We start from the raw sequence: 20,126 nt of genomic DNA, 5'->3' as shown, positions 1-20,126 counted from the left end.
CAAGTGTCATGAGACATTCTCCAGGATAGATCATATCATGGGTCACAAGTCAAGCCTTGGTAAGTTTAAGAAAACTGAAATCGTATCAACTATCTTTTCCAACCACAAAGCTATGAGAGTAGATACCAATTACAGGAAAAAAAATCTGTAAAAAATACAAACACATGGAGGCTAAACAATACACTACTTAATAATGAAGTGATCACTGAAGAAATCAAAAAATACCTAGAAACAAATGACAATGAAAACAGAACAACCCAAAACCTATCAGATGCAGCAAAAGCAGTTTTAAGAGGGAAGTTTATAGGAATACAATCCTACTTAAGAAACAAGAAATATCTCACATAAATAACCTAACCTTAAACCTAAAGCAATTAGAGAAAGAAGAACCAAAAAACCCCAAATATAGCAGAAGAAAAGAAATCATAAAGATCAGATCAGAAATAAATAAAATGAAGGAAACAACAGCTAACATCAATAAAACTAAACGTAGATTCTTTGAGAAGATAAACAAAATTGATAAACCATTAGCCAGACTCATCAAGAAAAAAAGGGAGAAGACTCAAATCAACAGAATGAGAAATGAAAAAGGAGAAGTAACAATTGACACTGCAGAAATACAAAAGATCATGAGGGATTACTACAAGCAGTTCTAGGCCAATAAAATGGACAACCTGGAAGAAATGGACAAATTCTTAGAAAAGCACAACCTTCCGAGACTGAACCAAGAAGAAACAGAAAATATAAACAGACCAATCACAAGCACTGCAATTGAGACTGTGATTAAAAATATTCCAGCAAACAAAAGCCCAGGACCAGGAGGATTCACAGGCGAATTCTATCAAACATTTAGAGGAGAGCTAACACCTATCCTTCTCAATCTCTTCCAAAATATAGCAGAGGAAAGAACACTCACAAACTCATTCTATGAGGCCACCATCACCCTGATACCAAAACCAGACAACGATGTCACACACAAAAAAAACTACAGACCAACATCACTGATGAACATAGATGCAAAAATCCTCAACAAAATACTAGCAAAGAGAATCCAACAGCACATTCAAAGGATCATACACCATGATCAAGTGGGTTTATCCCAGGAATGCAAGGATTCTTCAATATATGAAATCAATCAATGTGATAAACCATATTAACACAATGAAGGAGAAAAACTATATGATTATCTGAATAGATGCAGAAAAAGCTTTCGATAAAATTCAAATCCCATTTATGATAAAAACTCTTCAAAAAGTAGGCATGGGTGGAACTTACCTCAACATAATAAAGGTCTTATATAATAAACCCATAGCCAACATCATTCTGAACGGTGAAAAATTGAAACCATTTCCACTAAGATCAGGAACAAGACAAGGTTGCACACTCTCACTACTATTATTCAATATACTTTTGGAAGTTTTAGGCACAGCAATCAAAGAAGAAAAAGAAATAAAAGGAACCAAATCGTAAAAGAAGAAGTAAAAATGTCACAGTTTGCAGATGACATGATACTATATATAGAGAATCCCAAAGATGCTAGCAGAAAACTACTAGAGCTAATCAATGTATTTTGTAAAGAAGCTGGATATAAAATTAATGCACAGAAATCTCTTGTATTCCTATACACTAATGATGAAAAATCTGAAAGAGTAATTAAGGAAACACTCCCACTTACCACTGCAACAAAAAGAATCAAATAGCTAGGAATAAACCTACCTAAGGAGACCAAAGAACTGTATGCAGAACACTGTAAGACACTGATGAAAGAAATTAAAGATGATACAAACAGATGGAGAGATATACCATGTTCTTGGATTGGAAGAATCAACATTGTGAAAATGACTGTACTACCCAAAGCAATCTACAGATTCAATGCAATCCCTATCAAGCTACCAGTGGCATTTTTCACAGAATTAGAACAAAAAATTGCACAATTTGTATGGAAACACAAAAGACCCCAAATAGCCAAGCAATTTTGAGAAAGAAAAACGGAGCTGGAGGAATCAGGCTCCCTGACTTCAGACTATACTACAAAGCTACAGTCATCAAGAGAGTACGGTACTGGCACAAAAAGAGAAATACAGATCGATGGAATAGGATAGAAAGCCCAGAGATAAATCCACGCACATATGGTCCCCTTGTCTTTGATAAACAAGGCAAGAATATACAATGGAGAAAAAACAGCCTCTTCAATAAGTGGTGCTGAGAAAAGTGGACAGCTACATCTAAAACAATGAAATTAGAACACTCCCTAACACCACAGACAAAAATAAACTGAAAATGGATTAAAGACCTAAACGTAAGGCCAGCCACTATAAAACTCTTAGAGGAAAACATATGCAGAACACTCTATGACATAAATCACAGCAAGATCCTTTTTGACCCACCTCCTAGAAAAATGGAAATAAAACCAAAAATAAACAAATGGGACCTAATGAAATTGAAAAGCTTTTGCACAGCAAAGGAAACCATAAACAAGACAAAACAACAACCCTCAGAATAGGAGAAAATATTTGCAAATGAAGCAACTGACAAAGGATTAATCTCCAAAATTTACAAGCAGCTCATGCAGCTCAATATCAAAAAAACAACCAGTCCAAAAATGGGCAGAAGACCTAAATAGACATTTTTCCAAAGAAGATATACAGATTGCCAACAAACACAAGAAAGAATGCTCAACATTATTAGTCATTAGAGAAATGCAAATCAAAACTACAATGAGGTATCACCTCACACCAGTCAGAATGGCCATCATCAAAAATCTACAAACAAATGCTGGAGAGGGTGTGGAGAAAAGGGAACCTTCTTGCACTGTTGGTGGGAATGTAAATTGATACAGCCACTATGGAGAACGGTATGGAGGTCCCTTAAAATACTAAAAATAGAACTATCATATCACCCAGCAATCCCACTACTGGGTATACACCTTGAGAAAACCATAACTCAAAAAGAGTCATGTACCACAATGTTCATTGCAGCTCTATTTACAGTAGCCAGGACATGGAAGCAACCTAAGTGTCCATCGACAGATGAATAGATAAAGAAGATGTGGCACATATATACAATGGAATAAAACTCAATCATAAAAGAAAACGAAATTGAGGTATTTGTAGTGAGGTGGATGGACCTAGAATCTGTCCTACAGAGTGAAGTAAGTCAGAAAGAGAAAAACAAATACCGTATGCTAACACATGTATATGGAATCTAAAAAATAAAGAATGGTCATGAAGAACCTTGGGGCAGGATGGGAATAAAGATGCAGACCTACTATAGAACGGACTTGAGGACACGGGGAGGGGGAACGGTAAGCTGAGACAAAGTGAGAGAGTGGTATGTACATATATACACTACCAAATGTAAAATCGATAGCTAGTGAGAAGCAGTCGCATAGCACAGGCAGATCAGCTCGGTGCTTTGTGACCACCTAGACGGGTGGGATAGGGAGGGTGGGAGGGAGGGAGATGCAAGAGGGAGGATATATGGAGATATATGTATAGTATAGCTGATTCCCTTTTTATAAAGCAGAAACTAAAACACCATTGTAAAACAATTATGCTCCAATAAAGATGTTAAAAAAACATCAGAAGCAAATACAAAAAAAAAAGTAAAAATGTAAGATAACAATGAATAGTCATGATCTCTCAGAATTAAGGCATTATTCATGCTTCAGGTACTTTAATAGCAACATAATGCCATACTTCCACATAGTCAATGTTACTTACCCTGTTGAGCATAGAACGGATAGATTTTAAGATCGTGTCAAATTCAAATTCAGCCTGCTAAGTAAACACAGTAATAACAATTTAAAAAAATCCTATCTGTGGGTCTTCCCTGGTGATGCAGTTGTTGAGAATCTGCCTGTCAGTGTAGGGAATGCGGGTTCAAGCCCTGGACTGGGAAGATCCCACATGCCGCGGAGCAACTAAGCCCGTGCGCCACAACTACTGAGCCTGAGCTCTAGAGCCTGTGAGCCACAACTACTGATCCCGAGTGCCACAACTACTGAAGCCCTCACACCTAGAGCCCATGCTCCTCAACAAGAGAAGCCACTGCAATGAGAAGCCCACGCACCACAACGAAGAGTATCCCCCGCTCGCCACAACTAGATCAAGCCCTTGCGCAGCAATGAAGACTCAACACAGCCAAAAATAAAATTAATTAATTAATTAAAAAAAAATCCTATGTGTGGTGAAAAAGGCCAAAGGGTAGTATATGTAATGTGGTCCATGTACATCAAAATACTCAAACAAATAAATATGTTCTATTTCTCTCAATAAAGTCAGAAAGATAATTTACACAAGGAAATCAAACACAGATAGTGAGAGGGCCAAATAAAAGCATTTGCTATAAAAACTAAATTATTTATTTTTTAACTGTAGTTTTCAACTCTATTCAAATTTTATCTTTAAATATTACAAACAAGAAAATCATATTAACTTGGAGAATTAAGGCTCATTGGCATTTTCGGGAAATTACAAGATAAACTTTCCACACCATCCCACACACCCTGAAAGCTCTAATCACCATGTCAAACAGCAATAGTGATTTTAATGTGTAACCTGAACATGGCAGACATCAGTACAGGTTATTTTAGTTCTCATCACTTCATTACCTCAGATTATAAAAATAAGCCCAGATGCAGTAAAAATGGTTGCTAAAAGAAAACAGGTGATTAACTAACAATGAACTTAGCATAAGAGTAAGGGGACAGAGTACTGAGTACAAGAAAAGTAATTGACTAAGAGGAAGCAAACCGAGGTTCCACACTTAGCTGTATTTTTAAGTGACACTAGACAAGCAAAGGAATCTCCTCAAACTTAGTTTGCTGTAGTGGTTTTGTTCCGTAACTTGCTAAGAACGGTTCAGAGTTTAGAAAGAAAATTGCAAGAGAGTTGGAATGTGGAAGAGAAATAACAGACAATATTCTCTGACAGTCATACTGTTTTAAATAGCAGTGAAATTACGATGCAGAGGTACCAGCAGATTCCAGCTTGTCCTCACTCTTCCCACCTTTGTGACTTTTTCCTGATTGTTGGCTCTGCTGGCCAATAGCAACTGCAGGCTCAACTCCAGAAGCAGAAGCAATAACCTCCCATGGACTTGCCTACCAGCCTTTGGTGCTCCCTCCAGCCACTGGACGTGCCTGGCTTCCCAGGTTCCCTGGGGTGCTACAAATTTTTACCCAGGTCACCCAGCTTCTTCCACAATTGGATAAGGTCTTACTCCTAAAATAAATCCCTTATGTTACAATACTTATAGTGGTTGTCCTGCCCTGATTGAACCCTGATGTATTCCGTCAGCTGAAAAATTAAGGTTTTGGAAGCAAGAGATCTGCGAGTTTTAAAATTTGATGATTCCTTATGCTTAACACTTCCCTGCTTCCTTCTCACAATCATTCACACAGAAACACATTATGATTACAGACAAAATGTGAGTAATGTATCAGGAGGAATAAATGAAAACCATTATAAAGACTGCCATTTAATAACGGTTAAGGAAGGGAGTAAATTATTCTTCACTGTATATCTTTTGAGTTCTACCTGTAATACCTATTGAAAAACAAAAATCTAATGATATTATGGTTCTGTTTGTATTTCTGTCAAGATTAATCAGCAGAACTAAACAACATCAGATCTAAAAATTCTTGTCTTTATTTGAATCAGTATCTCTCAGGAACACTCAGATTCAGGCACTTGATTTGTTAGCTTTACTTAATCATCTAATCATTCGATCTCTCATTATTTCACTCAAATCTTCACGAACTTCCTATTATGTGCCAAGCATGATACTATGTGCTTGGTATTCAGAAGTGAATAAAACATGCCAAGTTTTTATACTTTCTTAGTTCAAAATGCCCCCTCCCCTCTCCTGCCACTCGTACTTTGTGGAAACAAATTCAAAAGCTATATATTCTGTGAAACCTTCCCTGAGAACCCACGCACAGAGTTAGTCATTCATTTCTTTCTTTTAATTCTCTATTTGTACCTACATCGATTTTATTTTAGTTTTATCTTTTTTTTTTAAGTTGTGAATATCCATTTAACGGAACATTTGGGGGCCAAGGATTTATAATAATAAGGAAAATTCCAACATTACAAGTGGAACATAATCAGCATGCAAAATTACACATAGCATCATCTAGCGACGGTGCTAGAGAGCCACGTGGCGTTCCATTTTTGGCACTTCCCCCTCCAATCTCCATTTAGCCCCTTCTAAATCACTCCACATTTTTTTTAAACATCTTATTGGAGTATAATTGCTTTACAATGTTGTGTTAGTTTCTGCTGTATAACAAAGTGAATCAGCTATATGTATACATATATCCCCATATCTCTTCCCTCTTGCATATCCCTCCCTCCCACACTCCCTATCCCACCCCTCTAGGTGGACACAAAGCACTGAGCTGATCTCCCTGTGCTATGCGGCTGCTTCCCACTAGCTATCTACTTTACATTTGGTAGTGTATATATGTCAATGCTACTCTCTCACTTTGTCCCAGCCTCCCCTCCCCCTCCCCAGGTCCTCAAGTCCATTCTCTACGTATGTGTCTTTATTTCTGTGCTGCCCCTAGGTTCATCAGAACTATTTTTTCTTTTTTAGTTTCCATATATACATACATCAATTTTAGATTTATTTTATTCTTCTGTTTATGTGTTATGTCACATCTATTAGCCTGCGATGTCTTATATGCATGAAGTGTGTTTATCTCAATTTTGATGTGGCTTTTCTACAATCCTAAGTATATTTACTTATATCTATCAGAGGACTTTTCCACATTGTACCTGAATAGTTAATTAACCTGTCTGTTTTTCTGATTGGGTGATGAGCTCTGAAAGGGATAGACACATATTAGAAGTTATTTTATTTTGTATCTTTGGTGTAAAAGACATTCCATGGCATAAATTGGATGTTCAAAAGTCGGTTAATTTTTGACAAGGGTGCCAAGACCATTCAATGGGAAAAGAACACTCTCTTCAGCAAATGGTGCTGGGACAACTGGATATCCAACATGCAAAAGAATGAGGTTGGGCTTTTATTACATACTGTATACAAAAATAAACAAACAAAAAACATTAAAATAAATCAACAACCTAATTATAAGCACTAAACCCATAAAACTCTTAGAATAATACAGGGATAAATCTTCACGACCTTGAATTTGGCAATGAATTCTTAGATATGACACCAAAAGCATAGGCAACAAGAGAAAAAAATAGATGAGACTTCACTGAAGTTAAAAACTTGTGCATCAAAGATCACTACCAAGAAAATGAAAAGATCATTTGTGAATCATATATCTGATAAGGGTATAGTACTCATAAAAAATAAAGAACTCCTGGCCCAGATCAAGATGGTGGAACAGGAGGATGTGGAGTTCACCTCCTCTCACAAATAAATCAAAAATACATCTACATGTGGAACAATTCTCACAGAATACCTACTGAATGCTGGCAGAAGATCTCTTACAACCAAAGCTGCAAGAAATATCACCACGTAACCAGGAAGGACAAAAGAAAGAAACAAAAAGGAATCAGGACAGGACCTGTACTCCTGGGAGGGAGTTGTGAAAGAGGAAAGGTTTGCTCAACCTGGGAACCCCCTGCTTTGGTTGGGAGATCAGCTGGGATAGATAGGGAGCTTCAGAGGCTCAGAGGAGAGTGCAGCAGCCAGAGTACAGCAGGCAGAACAGAGAGAGACCAGCACAGATGGTGCTGGCCACCTCGATGCACTCCCAAACCTAAGACATGTGCCTGCTGGTGTGTGCGGGGACTGGGGTGTTGAAACTCAAGCTTCAGCAGACAGACTCGGGAGAGGACTGGGGTTGGCTGGACGGAGACAGCCTGAAGGGACTGGAGTGTGGTCTGAGCCGCAATATCCTGGTCCGCTGTTGCTAATACACTCTCTGAAGGGAGGGGTGGGGCCCCACCATAGCATCTTCATTGTTGGTGTGCTCACAGCAGGCACAGCTACACATCTACAAGGCCTGGGAGCATGCAAGTGCCAGTGGTTGCCCACACATGGAGGTGGGGCTGAAATCTGAGATGATGCCCAGGGGCTGCACTACTTCAGGGGATTTACTCCACTGGTGGCTTTGGGAGTGCAGTGCCTGCAGGACACCCAAGTGGATTACTAGCACTCCTGTGCCTGGGGATAAAACCCAATCTAGTAGTAATGAATAGCAGACTAAATGACACAGAAGAATGAATACGTGATCTGGAAGAGACAGAATAATGGAAATTACCCAGTCAGAACTGCAGACAGAAAGACAAGTTAAAAAAAAAAAAATGAAAGCAACATATGAGATCTACGAGATAATATAAAGTGTGCCAACCTATGCACAATAGGGGTTCCAAAAAGAGAAGGGAGAGAGAAGGGGATCAAACATGTATTTGAAGATATTATGGGTGAAAAATTCCCAAACCTGGGGAAGTAAACATATTCAAGTAAAGGAAGCACAGAGGGTCCCAAACAAGAGGAATCTAAACAGACCTACACAACGACATATCGTAATTAAATGGCAAAAGTTACAGAGAGGATTGTTAAGGCAACAAGAGAAAAACGAAGAGTTAGTTACAAGGGAACCCCCATAATACTATCAGCTGATTTCCTATAGAAATGTTGCAGACCAGAAGGGACTAGCAAGATATATTCAAAGTCCTCAAAGGAAAAAACCAACAACCGAGGATACTCTACCCAGCAAGATTATCATTTAGAATAGGAAAGAGAAAGAATTTCTCAGACAAGCAAGAACTAAAAGAGTACAGCAATACTAAAGCTATCTTAAAAGAAATATTGAAAGGTCTTCTCTAAATACAAAAGAAACAAGAATCTATAGGAAAGAGAAAATCACAGTTGGAAAGTATATCACTTAAATAAGCCAGTACATAGATTAAAAAAAAAAATTTTCTGTGAAAGTGATAACTACAATGAACATCGAAAGGATAAACATGAAAATTTGTAAAAGAGAACACCAAAATCATAAAATGTGGGAGAAGGGAGTAAGAAAACGTAGACTTTTTTTTTCAGAATGTGTTTGAGCCTATATGACTGTCAGTCTAAAGCAAGCAGTTATAGTAATGGTTTAACATAACTGAAAAACTGGTAACCACAAATCAAAAACATACAATAGATTCACAAAAACCAAAAAGAAGAGAACACAAGTGTAGTACAAAAGAAAACCATCAAACCAGAAAAGGAAAAACAAAAAGAAAAAGAAGGGAACAAAGAAGAAATACAAAATCAACTGGAAAACAAGGTTTAAAATGGCAATAAATACATATCTACCAATATTTACCTTAAATGTCAATGGACTAAATGCTCCAATCAAAAGACACAGAGTACCAGATTGGGTAATGAAACAAGAGCCTACAATATGCTGCCTACAAGAGACCCAGTTTAGGGCAAAGGAAACACATAGATTGAAAGTGACAGGATGGAAAAAGATATTTCATGCAAATGGAAATGACAAAGTGAGGGTAGTAATACTCATATCAGACAAAATAGACTTTAAAACAAAGGCCATAGAGAAAGATAAAGAAGGACAACATATAATACAAGAAGAAGGTATTATACTCATTAACATACATGCACCCAATATAGGAGCACCTAGATACATAAAACAAATACTAATAGACATAAAGAAAGAAACTGACAGGATACAATAATAGTAGGAGAGTTTAACACCCTAATGACATCAATGAACAGATCTTCCAGTCAGAAGAATCAATACAGCAATAGAGATCCTAAATAACACAATGGAACAGATAGACTTAATTGATATTTTCAGGACATTACATCCAAAAAAACCAGAATACACATTCTTTTCAAGTGCACATGGAACATTCTCGAGGATAGACCACATAGTAGGACACAAAACAAGACAACAAATTTAAGAGGACAGAAATTATTTCAAGCATCTTTCCTGTCCACAATGGCATGAAACTAGAAATCAACCACAGAAAGAGAAACAAAAAAAATGATTACATGGAGACTAAACAACATGCTACTAAAAAAAACCAATGATCAATGATGAAACCAAAGGGGAAATAAATACCTTGAGACAAATGACAATGAAAACACAACCATAGGGCTTCCCTGGTGGCACAGTGGTTGAGAGTCTGCCTGCCGATGCAGGGGACACGGGTTCGTGCCCTGGTCCGGGAAGATCCCACATGCCACGGAGTGGCTGGGCCCGTGAGCTGTGGCCGCTGAGCCTGCGCGTCCGGAGCCTGTGCTCCGCAACAGGAGAGGCCACAACAGTGGGATGCAGCAAAAGCATTTCTAAGAGGGAATTTCACACAGATCTTCCTCAAAATCAAGAAAATCTCAAATATACAACCTAACCTACCACCTAAAAGAATTAGAAAAAGAACAAACAAAACCTAAACTGAGCAAAAGGAAGGAAATAATAAATAACAGAGAGGAAACAAATAAAAGAGATTAAAAAAATAGAAAAAAAATCAATAAAAACAAGAGCTGGTTTTTCTTCCTTTTTAAAAAATATTTATTTATTTATTTCATTGGACCAGGTCTTAGTTGCAGCATGTGGGATCTATGCTGCCATGTGTGGGATGTCAGTCGTGGCTTATGGGATCTTTTGGTTGTGGCATGTGGGATCTTTAGTTGTGGCATGTGGGATCTTTAGTTGTAGCATGCAGGCTCTTTAGTTGCAGCATGTGGGATTTAGTTCCCTGGCCAGGGATTGAACTTGGGCCCCCTGCCTTGGGAGTGTGGAGTCTTAGCCACTGGACCACCAGGGAAGTCCCAAGAGCTGCTTCTTTGAAAGGGTAAACAAAATTAAAAGACCTCTGGACAGGCTCACCGAGAAGAGGGGACACAAATAAACAAAATAAGAAATGAAGGAGGAGAGATAACAACTTATACCACAGAAATACAAAAAAAAAAAAAAAACCCCTAAGAGAATACTATGAACAATTATATGCCAACCAAATGGACAAGCTAGAAGAAATGCACAGGTTTCTAGATATATACAGCCCACCAAAACTGAATCAAGAAGAAATAGATAATTTGAACAGACTGATGAGTAGAAGTGAAATAGAATCTGCAGTTAAAAAAAGAAAAATCCTTCCAAACAAAAGTCCAGGACCAGATGGCTTCACTGGGGAATTCTACCAAACATACAAAGAACATATCAATCCTTCTCAAATTCTTCCAAAAGACTAAGAAGGAGGGAACACTCCCAAAGTCATCCTATGAAGCCACCATCACCCTGATACCAAAACCAGACAAAGACACTATCAAAAAAGAAAATTACAAATCAATATCTTTGATGAATACAGATGCAAAAATTCTCAACAAAATATTAGCAAACCAAATGTAACAACACATAAAAAAGATCACACACCGTGATCAAGTTGGATTCACCGCAGGGTCACAAGGATGGTTCAACATATGCAAATCAATCAACATAAGCAAATACACCACACATCAACAAAAGAAAAGACAAAAACCACATGATCATCTTAATAGATACACAAAAAGCATTTGACAAAATTCAACATCCACTCATGATAAAACCTCTTACCAAAGAAGGTATAGAGGGAACATATCTCAACATAATAAAAGCTAATTTATGACAAGCCACAGCCAACATAATGATCAATGGGTGAAAAGCCGAAAGCCTTCCTGCTAAAATCTGGAACAAAACAAGGATGCCCACTCTCACCACTTCTATTCAACACAGTATTGGAAGCCCTAGCCACAGCAATCAGACAGGAAAAGAAATAAAAGGTATCCAAATTGGAAGGGAAGAGGTAAAACTGTCATTATATGCAGATGACATGATATTATATATAGAAAACCCTAAAGACTCTACACAAAAACTGCTAGTACTGATAAACAAATTCAGCAAGGTAGAAGGATACAAGATTAACATACAGAAATTGGTTTCATTTCTTTACACTAACAATGAAATATCAGAAAGGGAAAGTAGAAAACAGTCTTAAAATTGCATCAAAAAAAAATCTAGGAATAAACCTCATCAAGGAGGTGAAAGACTTATATGCTGAGAACTATAAAACAATGATAAAGGAAACTGAAGATGATCCAGATAAATAGAAAGATAGCCCATGCTCTGGGACTGAAAGAATTAATAGTTAAAATGGCCATTCTACCCAAAGCAAACTACAGATTTAATGTGATCCCTTTCAAATTACTCATAACATTTTTCACAGAACTAGAACAAATATTTCAAAAATTTATATGGAACCATAAAAGTCCCAGAATTGCCAAAGCAGTATTGAGGAAAAAGAATAAACCTAGAGGCAAAACCCTCCCAAACTTCAGACATTACTACAAAGCTACAGTGATCAAAACAGTGTGGTATTGGCACAAGAAACAGACATATGGATCAGTGGAGTGGAATAGAGAGCCCAGAAATAAACCCACATACCTATGGTCAATTAATCTTCGACAAAGGAGGAGAAGTCTCTTTAGCAAGTGGTGTTGGGAAAGCTGGACAGCTGCATGTAAATCAATGAAGTAGAACACTCCCTCACACCCTACACAAAAATAAACTCAAAATGGTTTAAAGACTTAAATATAAGACATGACACCATAAAAGTCTTAGAAGAGGACATAGGCAAAACATTCTCTGACATAAATCATACCAATGTTTTCTTAGGTCAGTCTCGCAAGGCAAAAATAAACAAATGGGACCTAATCAAATTTATAAGCTTTTGCACAGCAAAGGAAAGCATAAACAAAATGAAAAGACAACCTACAGACTGGAAGAAAATATTTGTAAATGACATAACTGACAAGGGCTTAATTTCCAAAATATACAAACAGCTCATACAACTCAATAACAAAAACAAACAAACAACCCAATCGAAAAATGGGCATAAGACCTAAGTAGACATTTCTCCAAAGAAGACATACGGATGGCTAATAGGCACATGAAAAGATGCTCAACATCGTTAATTATTAGAGAAATGCAAATCAAAACTACAATGAGGTATCACTTCACACCAGTCACAATGGACATCATTAAAAAGTCTACACAAAAAAGAGGTAAAGAAGATATCTCTTCTTTCATGCATCTGTTTAAGGAGAAATGATGTTTTGCATCCTAAATTTAGTTCAGAGAATCTGATTTGATAAAATATTGAGACCTTTCAAAATATTTTTATTTTCTCGTGTCATAGGGAAACTTGTATGAATATTTACATCTATTGCTAACTTGTTAACTATGTAAGTAAATCTGTACTTGAAAATATGACTTGAATAAAGAGTCTCAGAGACTCTAAGACTTTACAAATTATTGCCATGTTCTGTGATGACAATTTTCAAAAGAAAACTGAAATTCTGATTGGTTACCTTACTGGTCATTTTTTGTAATAGAAATAACAGTGTAACTGGAATCTCTATATTTCTAAACTGAATAAATTCTTATAAATTTCTTCTGTCTGAACAGAATAAAATAATTGGCACTCCCTCCCCGCAGCAAAAAGACTTGTACACATAATAAATACTGGAGTGGGTGTGGAGAAAAGGGAACCCTCCTACACTGTTGGTGGAAATGTAAATTGGTGCAGCCTCTATGGAAAACAGTATGGAGCTTCCTTAAAAAACTAAAAAAAGAGTTGCCATATGATCCAGCAATCCCACTCCTTGGCATATATCCAGACAAAACTCTAATTCAGAAAGATACATGTACCCCAATGTTCATAGCAGCACTATTTACAAGAGCTAGGACATGGAAGCAACCTAAATGTCCATTGACAGATGAATGGATAAAGAAGATGTGGTACATATATACAATGGAATATTACTCAGCCATTAAGAAGAAAGAAATAATGCCATTTGTAGCAACAGGGATGGACCTAGAGATTTTCATACTAAGTGAGGTAAGTGAGAGAAAGACAAATATCATATGATATCACTTATATATGGAATCTAAAATATTGTACAAATGAACTTATTTACAAAACAGAAATAAACTCAGACATAGAAAACAAACTTATGGTTACCCAAGGGGGAAAGGGGATAAGCGGAGGGATAAAGTAGGAGTTTGGGATTAGCAGATACAAACTATTATATATAAAGCAAACAACAAGGTCCTACTGTATAGCACAGAGAAATATTCAATATCTTGTAATAAACCCTAATGGAAAAGAATATAAAAAAGAATATATATGTATATGTATAACTGAGTCACTTTGCTGTACACCAGAAACTAACACAACATTGTAAATAGATTTACTTCAATAAAAATTTTAAAAATTTAAAAGTTAAATAAAAAAAGAACTCCTACAAATCATCAACTAAAAGACAACTCAATTTAAAAATGGGCAAGGGACTTCCCTGGTGGCACAGTGGTGGTGAAGAATCTGTCTGCCAATGCAGGGGACGTGAGTTTGAGCCCTGGTCCGGGAAGACCCCACATGCCGCGGAGCAACTAAGCCCATGTGCCACAACTACTGAGCCTGCACTCTAGAGCCCATGAGGCACAACTACTGAGCCCATGTGCCACAACTACTGAAGCTCGTGAACCTAGAACCCGTGCTCCGCAGCAAGAGAAGCCACTGCAATGAGAAGCCTGTGCACTGCAACGAAGAGTAGCCCCCACTCGCCACAACTAGAGAAAGCCTGCACACAGCAACAAAGACCCAACGCAGCCAAAAATAAAAATTATTAAAAAAAAGGGCAAAGACTTGAATAAACATTTTTTTCAAAGAAGATCTACAAAGGCAACAAGCACAAGAACCTGATAAGGAAAGACTTTAAAAAAATCTGACTTTGAATATAATGGATTTTAAGGGAAAATGTGAATGAATCCTTAGCCTGAAATGGAAACTTTCATCAAATAACAAGCTTTAAAAAAAAAATTATGACACGACCTTAAATTTGTAATAATTGCAGTGTAACAGTGGTAGTACTAGCATGTTTCCAAGCAAAATCATCAGCTACAATTACAAAATATATTTAATGATCATCATGAAATGCAGAATACCAAAACACTTAAGTTGGGCATGCTAAAGACTGTATCATCAATTGCTCTTCTGTCAATGAAATATTAGAACGTGGAGAAAGTTTCTCAACCATTTCCCACCTGCTGGCCATATTCCACTCAAGGGCTGGATTCTGAGAATTTCTTTCATTCTCTGTTAGCACCCCTCCTGCGCCACTTTCCTTCTCTGGTTTTAGTTGATCCCACTGCGCAGTACCAATATTGATGGACTGCAGATCTATTTGGTATTGTCTGTCTTCAATTTCTGATCCAGGGTCTCGAAGAATTCCTAAATTCAAGGCTCTCCTGTAAAGGCAGTGAAAAAAAGTGAACCGATAAAATAAGTATTCTATGTTTACTTTTCTTGCTAACATCATGTTATTACCTTTTTTTTCCCTTTGGATTACTGGGTTAATCAAATCTATGAGGCAGGTATTAGAAAGTTACCACATACTAATAACTTGTAAACATACCCAAAACTTAGCACTTAACAGTATCTACCCTATAATGATTTCTTACATTATTCCCAGCACTGCTATTTTTCTAAGTACTTTCACATTTATGATTTAAATCCTTGAGATGTTGTGAGGTCATATTATTATCTCCATTTTTACTAAAGAGAAAATAATGCAGAGAGGTTGAAAGACTTAGTCAAAGTTACTGAGCTACTATGTGGACAAAATTGCAACTTAAATCCAGGGTTTTGCCTCAAAACCCTGTCTTCTTTGCAATGCTAAACACCTGCTAAACACCTACTTTCCCTTCCTCAGCACTCTGATGTCTTGTTAGGAAAGGTGATGAAGGCTTTCTAATCTATTTAACTCCCCTACCTTTTGCCTTTGGTCCTTTATATAACCCATCATCATATAGACTAAATTGTTGACAAGAGTACATTGCTTATTGATGTAGAAACACAGTAAGGATTACTGGTCCATATAGAGTTGGAACTTTGATCTTATTGGACCCAAGGCTAAGCAAATGAATAAAATTATCAGCAGCTTAAAGCTAGATTAGAGGAAGTAAATGGTTAAATGTTTCATGAAGGTTTTAGACTGAAAATAGCAAGGCAGTGTGGTAGGGTGGGAAGAAAAGCATTCAGGATTCGGAAGCCGGATAAGACTAAGTTTGTGTGAGTTTGTAATTTTTTAGTTATGTTGGTTCACAGATGCTTTAAAGTGAGTAATCAAAAGGAAAGTAACATTTGTCCCCCATGAAAGTTTCAATCAACACAAAAGTGAAATTACATAGAGGATAAAAATAGTTTTACTAGTATAGATACAATTGCAGTGATTAGAAAAGTAATTATATCAATTGAATACTAATAAAGCTAATTAGTGGAGGGAGAAGGGAGGGAAGCACTGAGTCCTAGTGTGAAAACTACAGAGAAACAGTATGAATGTGATCAAGACTACCTCTTGTCTAAGTAAACAGTGTGGGTCAGACCATGCCCAGAAGCTTGTCAAATACTGATGGTAGGTGGATGACCACTGAGACTCAAGATGGCAGATGTCTGGGCCAGATGCACAGGAATGGAGATGGCATGCATTAGGCCAGGGAAGGTGAGGGCTAAGGCTAATGAATTCAAGTGAAGAGAGGAGCAGGGAGAGGACTGCAAGTGAATGAACAGGCAGCTCAGGTAGGGAAATATCACAAGGTGTTAACGATAAAAAAAAAACAAACAAAAAAGAGAACAGGGAAACAAACAGGCATTGGTCAAGAAGTCATAGTGGGAACCAGAGAAACTGAATGAATGGACTCTCATTATTCCTAAGGTAAGAGCTGAACCTGGTTTTTGTTTTCTTTTTTCTAACTTAGAAAATTACAATCTAGGAATGGGCATGCAAGGAAAGGTGGACTGAAGTTTTACATGAACCCAAGAATTGCCTTAAAAAAAGGGCCCATAAGATCGGCCATGAACCCTTTCATTTTGCCTTAATGAAGGCAAAGAAAAAAGGAGTGAATGGGGGTGCAGGTGAGAGGGAGCAACATTGTGAGTACACCTATTTCGGTCAAATGCTCTCCTTTCATTTGAATATTGGCGTAAACCTGTTAATTCTAAAGGCACAGCTCGAACTTCACTTTCTATGAAGCCTTTCCTGACCACCATTTCTTCAAACTCCCTTCCTCCCAAATCTGTGCTCTTAGGGTCCTTCTGTACTTATAAGTACAAGAATATCACAATGACCTGGCGGTCTTTCTCAATATAGCATACATTTCTTTTTTTTTTTTTTTTTTTGCGGTACGCAGGCCTCTCACTGTTGTTGCTTCTCCCGTTGCGGAGCACAGGCTCCGGACGCGCAGGCCCAGCGGCCATGGCTCATGGGCCCAGACGCTCCACGGCATGTGGGATCCTCCCGAACCGGGGCACGAACCCGTGTCCCCTGCATCGTCGGCAGGCGGACTCACAACCACTGTGCCACGAGGGAAGCCCCTAGCATACGTTTCTTGAAGTCAGAAACTACATCTCCTAGTAAGCAATCAGTAAATGCTATTTCAATTCACTGATTTGAACTGACACAAATGTTTACAAATCTCAAGTGGAGAATCTATCTGTCCACAGCAATAAGAACACACAGTCTTTAGACAGTAAACTGCTGCTGCAGGGCCACGTAAACTCTGACATACAGCAAATATCTTTGGCAGTGGGTGGCCTAGCTTATTTCCCTAGATTATTATTCCCCATATAAAAGTTATATTTACTTATTTTAAACTAGCCAATGCTTTCTACAATTTACATAAATTCCCTAAGCCTACTTTTAAAGAAAAAATACTTATAAGAATCCCTTTGAAGGAAGAAAAAGTATGTTTGGAAATAAAATTAGTACTATATTAAAAGACAAACAAAGCAACCTAGCCCAACATTAACATCAGCCTTTCTATTTTTCTTGGCACTTGCAGAAACTGCAAAGTCATAAGATAAAAACCAGAGAAACACCAAATGTCATTAGTTTTCACCTACGCTTGAAATGCCCCATATTTACTCTTGGCCTTAAATCAAGCTATTTTCCTCCTGTCATCTGTCTGTGGAAAACATGACTTTCCACAGTTCTTCTTCTCATGTAAAAATGGGTTGTATATTGAGCAATAGCTTAATACTTCTAAACATGCTAATTTCAAACTTTTAAGTTTTCTAAGAACCAGGGTTTGAGATTTTACACTTTTCTTTCTGTTTGCTTTTGAAATTGAAAAATATACTTGTCATTTTAACCTGATTTGAAAGTTCAGAGAAATGTACAGTATATGGGTATATAAATCCAACTTAAAAGTTAATTGCAAAACCATTTAAATCTGAGATGTAGAAAATAGGATAAGCAAAAGACTCATGTGAACTCTGGTCTCAGATTTTTCAATGATCCATGAGCTTGGAGAAATTATTTAACTTCTCTGTTTTGATTATTTCAATATTAAAACTATTATAGAAATAAATAAAATGTATGACTGAAAATTAAACTTTTTTTTTTTTTTTTTTTGCTGTACGCGGGCCTCTCACTGTTGTGGCCTCTCCCGTTGCGGAGCACAGGCTCCGGACGCGCAGGCTCAGCGGCCATGGCTCACGGGCCCAGCCGCTCCGCGGCATGTGGGATCTTCCTGGACTGGGGCACGAACCCGTGTCCCCTGCATCGGCAGGCGGACTCTCAACCACTGTGCTACCAGGGAAGCCCGAAAATTAAACTATTCATAAAGAGGTCCATTATAAATTTTATGACCATTCCTGAAGTGCATTATCTTATATGGTTTTGAATGAATAATATAACTAATTGTCAACTAATCATAGATGCATGGCACCATGATAAAACAAAGTCAACTTTTCTAATTATGAAAAAGCTATTAATGAAAACTACAAAGATAAATGCTCTTTAATATTTCCATGATTACCTGTTTCCAAAATATGGCATATTAGAAAGTCAGAGTGAATCTTCTGATTGAAACAAGTAAAATGCTTGCAGACAATTTAAAGCATCTTTTTAAACACATTTCAGAGCTGGCACTAGAGAACAGAAGGTGCAAAGCCACCCCAAAAAAGTGAAATTAGGAACACTAATAAATAAGCACCTGCCAAAGCCAGCTTTTGCTCTTAGGGTTTCTGCTGAATTCTGTAGAGAGTGATTTTCTGATAATCGCACAGGAGGAGATAAAGCTCAAGGCCCACCTAAGGAGATGGATGAATCTATTTATAGGAGACTACATAAAAAGCAGGGGTCACGAAGGGCTACATCAACCTTCAAAGGGTGAATTAAAAACAGCTCTCCTAGGAAGACTTGTGATAGAACAGTTCTGTGTCTTGACTGTGACGGTGGTTACATGAATGTACACATGCGGTGAAACTGCACTAAACTAGACACACATAGAGACATATAAATACAAATGATTAAAAATAAAACTGGTGAGGGGAGTCCCTGGTGGTCCAGTGGTTAGGGTTCCATGCTTCCACAGCAGGGGGCACGGGTTTGATCCCTGGTCAGGGAATTAAGATCCTGCATGCCACATGGCATGGCCAAAAAACAAAACAACAACAAAAACCTTGTGAAATCTGAAGGCAATTGTGGATTGTACTGATGTCAATTTCCTGGTTTAGATATTGTCTTATAGTTATGCAAGAAGTTATGCAAGATCTGAAACCATAAAACACCTAGAAGAAAACACAGGGGTGTCTGCTCTATGACACTGGTCTTGGCAATGATTTTTTGGATTTGATACCAAAAGCAAAGGTAACAAAAGCAAAAATAAACAAGTGTGACTATATCAAACTAAAAATCTTCTACTCAGCAAAGGAAACTGCCAACAAAATGAAAAGGCAACCTCTAGAATAAAAATATTTCAACTATATGTCTGATAAGGGGTTATACTCAAAATATAAGAGGAACTCATATAACTCAATAGCAAAAAACAACCCAATTAAGAAAACCAGCAAAGGATCTGAATAGACATTTTTCCAAAGACATGTAATTGGCCAAAAGGTATTGATACATGAAAAGGTGCTCACTAATCATCAGGAAAATGCAAATCAAGACCATAAAGAGACATCACCTCATACCTGTTAGGATATCTATTAGCAATAAGACAAGGGATAATAAATGCAGGGAGGATATGGAAAAAAGGGAACCCTTGTACACTGCTGGTGGGAGTGTAAACTCATACAGCCACTATGTAAAAC

At 37.5% G+C, this 20,126-nt stretch overlaps 1 protein-coding gene across 8 annotated transcripts in view; it reads right to left on the bottom strand.

Annotated features, from left to right (window-relative positions):
- VPS13B (vacuolar protein sorting 13 homolog B) overlaps nucleotides 1–20,126 on the bottom strand; it is an 802,268-nt gene that overhangs the window by 307,528 nt on the left and 474,614 nt on the right. For 7 of the 8 annotated variants that reach the window (XM_049700204.1, XM_033438214.2, XM_049700207.1 and 4 more), the window contains exon 31: nucleotides 15,074–15,277. The exons of the other annotated variant lie outside the window; for it this stretch is intronic. In XM_049700204.1, coding sequence (XP_049556161.1) covers nucleotides 15,074–15,277 — 204 coding nt within the window. The remainder of the gene's footprint in view (nucleotides 1–15,073; nucleotides 15,278–20,126) is intronic. 8 annotated transcript variants of the gene reach the window in all.

The sequence above is a fragment of the Orcinus orca genome, chromosome 17 (genome assembly GCF_937001465.1).
Source record: "Orcinus orca chromosome 17, mOrcOrc1.1, whole genome shotgun sequence".
Taxonomy (NCBI): Eukaryota; Metazoa; Chordata; class Mammalia; order Artiodactyla; family Delphinidae; genus Orcinus; species Orcinus orca.
Note: the sequence above shows the minus strand (reverse complement) of the source record. Positions and strands in the feature narration are given on the sequence as shown.